At 51.7% G+C, this 3,413-nt stretch overlaps 1 protein-coding gene across 1 annotated transcript; it reads left to right on the plus strand.

The window, feature by feature from the left end:
* Nucleotides 1–2,270: 2,270 nt before the first annotated feature.
* On the plus strand, nt 2,271–3,409 carry LOC113224568 (somatotropin-like; the record flags this gene model as incomplete). Its single annotated transcript, XM_026453691.1, has 4 exons — nt 2,271–2,438; nt 2,713–2,873; nt 3,098–3,217; nt 3,310–3,409. Coding segments are annotated over exons 1-4 (391 nt in total), but the record flags the coding sequence as incomplete, so codon positions are not given.
* Between the last annotated feature and the right edge of the window lie 4 nt (nt 3,410–3,413).

A 3,413-nucleotide genomic window follows, 5' to 3' on the forward strand; every position in this document is an offset into this window, starting at 1 on the left:
CTCTGAAAGAGGGGAGATGGCAGGGCCCCAACATTCACATCCTGGGCTACAGGGCTATGGATTTTCAATGTTGGTTGCCAACACCACAGTCAACCACTTCTAGAAACGTTTCCTTGTTTCCTTGCTTATGTTTCTACAGCATCAAGTGCTAGATGCTCTTAAACTCAGTGGAGGATGATTTCAGTGACCGTGAGGATGTTCTTTCCTGCTCTCATCTCTGGGGGCATCTGATGTCTGTGACCTCCATATGATGGTGAAACAGCCCCAACCCTGGGCACCAGGAGACAGAAGGCTCAGTCCTGGCCTTCTCTGCCTTTACCTTGTCCTGTTGTGAAGTTTCTCCAAGGAACCCCATGCCACTGCGCTATTCTCACCTGGGAATAGAGAAAGAACAATCTGCCCCTTATGGAAAGACAAAATGAGGCAAAGATCCCCTTGTGTTGGGGGCAGGATCCCTGCATTCAGAGGGATTTAGAAGCTGAAATAACTGGGTTGGGAGCGGTGGCTCATGCCAGTAATCTCAGGACTTTGGGAGGCCAGGGAGGGTGGATCACCTAAAGTCAAGAGTTTGAGACCAGCCTAGCCAACATAGTGAAACCCCGTCTCTACCAAAAAAGTACAAAACTTAGTCCGCCATAGCGGAGGGTGCCTGTAAACCCAGCTACTAGGGAGGCTGAGGCAGGAGAATTACTTGAGCCCAGGAAGTGGAGGTTTCAGTGAGGCAAGATCATGCCACTGCACTCCAGCCTGGATGACAGAATGAGACTCCATCTGAAAGAAAGAAAGAAAGAAAGAAAGAAAGAAAGAAAGAAAGAAAGAAAGAAAGAAAGAGAGAGAGAAAGAGAGAAAGAAAAGAAAGGAAGGAAAGAGAAAGAAAGAAAGAAGGAAGGAAAGAAAGAAAGAAAAGAAACTAAAATAACTATGTACCTGAGTAGCACAATACTACCTGCTCTGGAAGAAAGGACTTTTTTTTTTTTTCTATGGAGACTTGCTCTGTCCCCAAGGCTGGAGTGCAGTGGCACAATATTGGCACACAGCAAACTCTGCCTCCTGGGTTCAAACGATTCTACCACCTCACCCTCCTGAATAACTGGGATTAAAGTCTTGTGCCACCATGCCCAGCTCATTTCTGTATTTTTAAGAGAGATGGAGTTTTGCCATGTTGGCTAGTCTGGCCTTGAACTCCTGACCTCAGCTGATCCACACACCTCAGCCTCCCAAAGTGCTGGGATTACAGGCATGAGCCACCATGCCCGGTCTGGAGAAAAGACTTTGAATGACACAATGTGGGAAGAGCAAGGTTGTGGAGATCTGTTGCCCTGGCTGAGGTAGCTCATGCAATCAGTCTCTCTCAGCCTCAGTGTCTTGACCTGTGAAATGGGGTGATAATAATACCTCCTTCACAAGACAAGCGGCAGGTCAGACGTGAGAATGCACAGGCAGGCCCTTGGCAACTGGATAAGCTCTATACAGCTCTGGAAAGGAGGAGGAGAAAAAAGAGGAGGGGCTTCCACGGCTGGACAGGGCATCTTTCGGCCTGATGTGCTCTGAGTTCCAAAGCTGGGAAAGACACTCAAACCTTCAAGAGCTCTTCTAACTTTGAGACTCTCTGATGGTTTCAGGGCTAGGGGAGGAAGCACTTGTGGTCCGTGTCTGTCCCCGGGATTTCTGTTTCTTGGTTTGTATCTCTGCTGCAGGTCCAAGGAGCTGGGGCAATACCTTGTGTCTGGATTCTTCCTCCTCAGTGACCTGGGGGAGCCCCCAAAGCTCAGGAGAAGGTGAGCGCAAAGGGCGGGGTTGCTTCCTTCTAGTGGTCAGAGTTAGCACTGCATCCAGCTGCCTCAGGCAGGCCCAGGAGGAGTCAGCAAAAGTGGAATTCAGGAGTGAATCGTGCCCAGAACCCCCACAATTTATTGGCTATGTTTGGCCCCTTTTCGCAACACACACATTCTCTCTGCTTGGTAGAGGGTAACCATGCGGGGTGGAGGAAAGAGATAGGATAGAGTGTGGGATGTGGTCGGTAGGGGTCTCAAGGACGGGCTGTACTGATACCCTTCCCCGCATTCAGGTTGGCCACCATGGCGTGCTGCCAGAGGGCACCCACCTTCTCCTTAAAGAGAGGACAAGTTGGGTGATATCTCTGGCTGACACTCTGTGCATAACCCTCACAATGTTGGTGACGGTGGGAAGGGAAACATGACAAGCCAGGGGGCATGATCCCCGCATGTGTGGGAGGAGCTTCTAAATTAGCCATTAGTAGGGGTACGTCAGTGGCACCATGCATAAACGTACAGAGAAACAGGTGGGGTCAAGCGGCAAGAGATAAGGGGCCAGAGTATAAAAAGGGCCCACAAGAGACCAGCTCCAGGATCCCAAGGCCTAACTCCCCGAACCACTCAGGGTCCTGTGGACAGCTCACCTAGCTGCAATGGCTGCAGGTAAGCGCCCCTAAAATCCATTTCCGCACGATGTGTCCTGAAGGAAGAGGCCGCCCCCTGTAGATGGGACAGGGGCACTAGCCCTCAGGTTTGCGGCTTCTAAATGTGAGTAATGCCATCTAAGCCCAGATATTTGGCCAATCTCACAATGCTCCTGGACCCTGGAGAAATGGAGAGAGAGGGAAAAAAAAAAAAAAAAAAACAGCTCCTGGGCCAGGGACAGTGCTGGACTCTTGCTCTCTGCCTCCTCCATTGTCCTCCCGTTTCTCCCCAGGCTCCCGGACGTCCCTGCTCCTGGCTTTTGCCCTGCTCTGCCTGCCATGGCTTCAAGAGGCTGGTAGGGTCCCAAGCATACCCTTATCCAGGCTTTTTGACAACGCTATGATCCACGCCTATCGCCTGCACCGGCTGGCCTTTGACACCTACCAGGAGTTTGTAAGCTCTTTGGGAATGGGTGTGCGTCTGGGGTGGCAAGAAGCGGTGACTTTCCCCGGCTGAGAAGTCATGGGAGGAGACTAAGGAGCTCAGGGTTGTTTTCTGAAGCGAAAATGCAGGAAGATGAGCATATGCTGAGTGAGGTTCCCAGAAAAGTAACAATGGGGACTGGTCTCCAGCTTAGAAACCAGCCGTCCTTCTTGGTGGGGGAATCTTCCTCCTAGGAAGAAGCCAATATCCCAAAGCAACAGAAGTATTCATTCCTGCGGAACCCCCAGACCTCCCTCTGCTTCTCAGAGTCTATTCCCACACCCTCCAACATGGAGGAAACGCAGCAGAAATCCGTGAGTGGATACCTTCTCCCCCAGGCGGGGATGGGGGAGGCCTGTGGTCAGAGCCCCGGGCAGCACAGCCACTGCTGGTCCTTCCCCTGCAGAACCTGGAGCTGCTCCACATCTCTGTGCTGCTCATCCAGTCGTGGCTGGAGCCTGTGCAGTTCCTCAGGAGTGTGTTTGCCAACAGGCAGGTGTATGGCACCTC

The sequence above is a fragment of the Piliocolobus tephrosceles genome, unplaced genomic scaffold, assembly GCF_002776525.5.
Source record: "Piliocolobus tephrosceles isolate RC106 unplaced genomic scaffold, ASM277652v3 unscaffolded_45290, whole genome shotgun sequence".
NCBI classification, from domain to species: Eukaryota; Metazoa; Chordata; class Mammalia; order Primates; family Cercopithecidae; genus Piliocolobus; species Piliocolobus tephrosceles.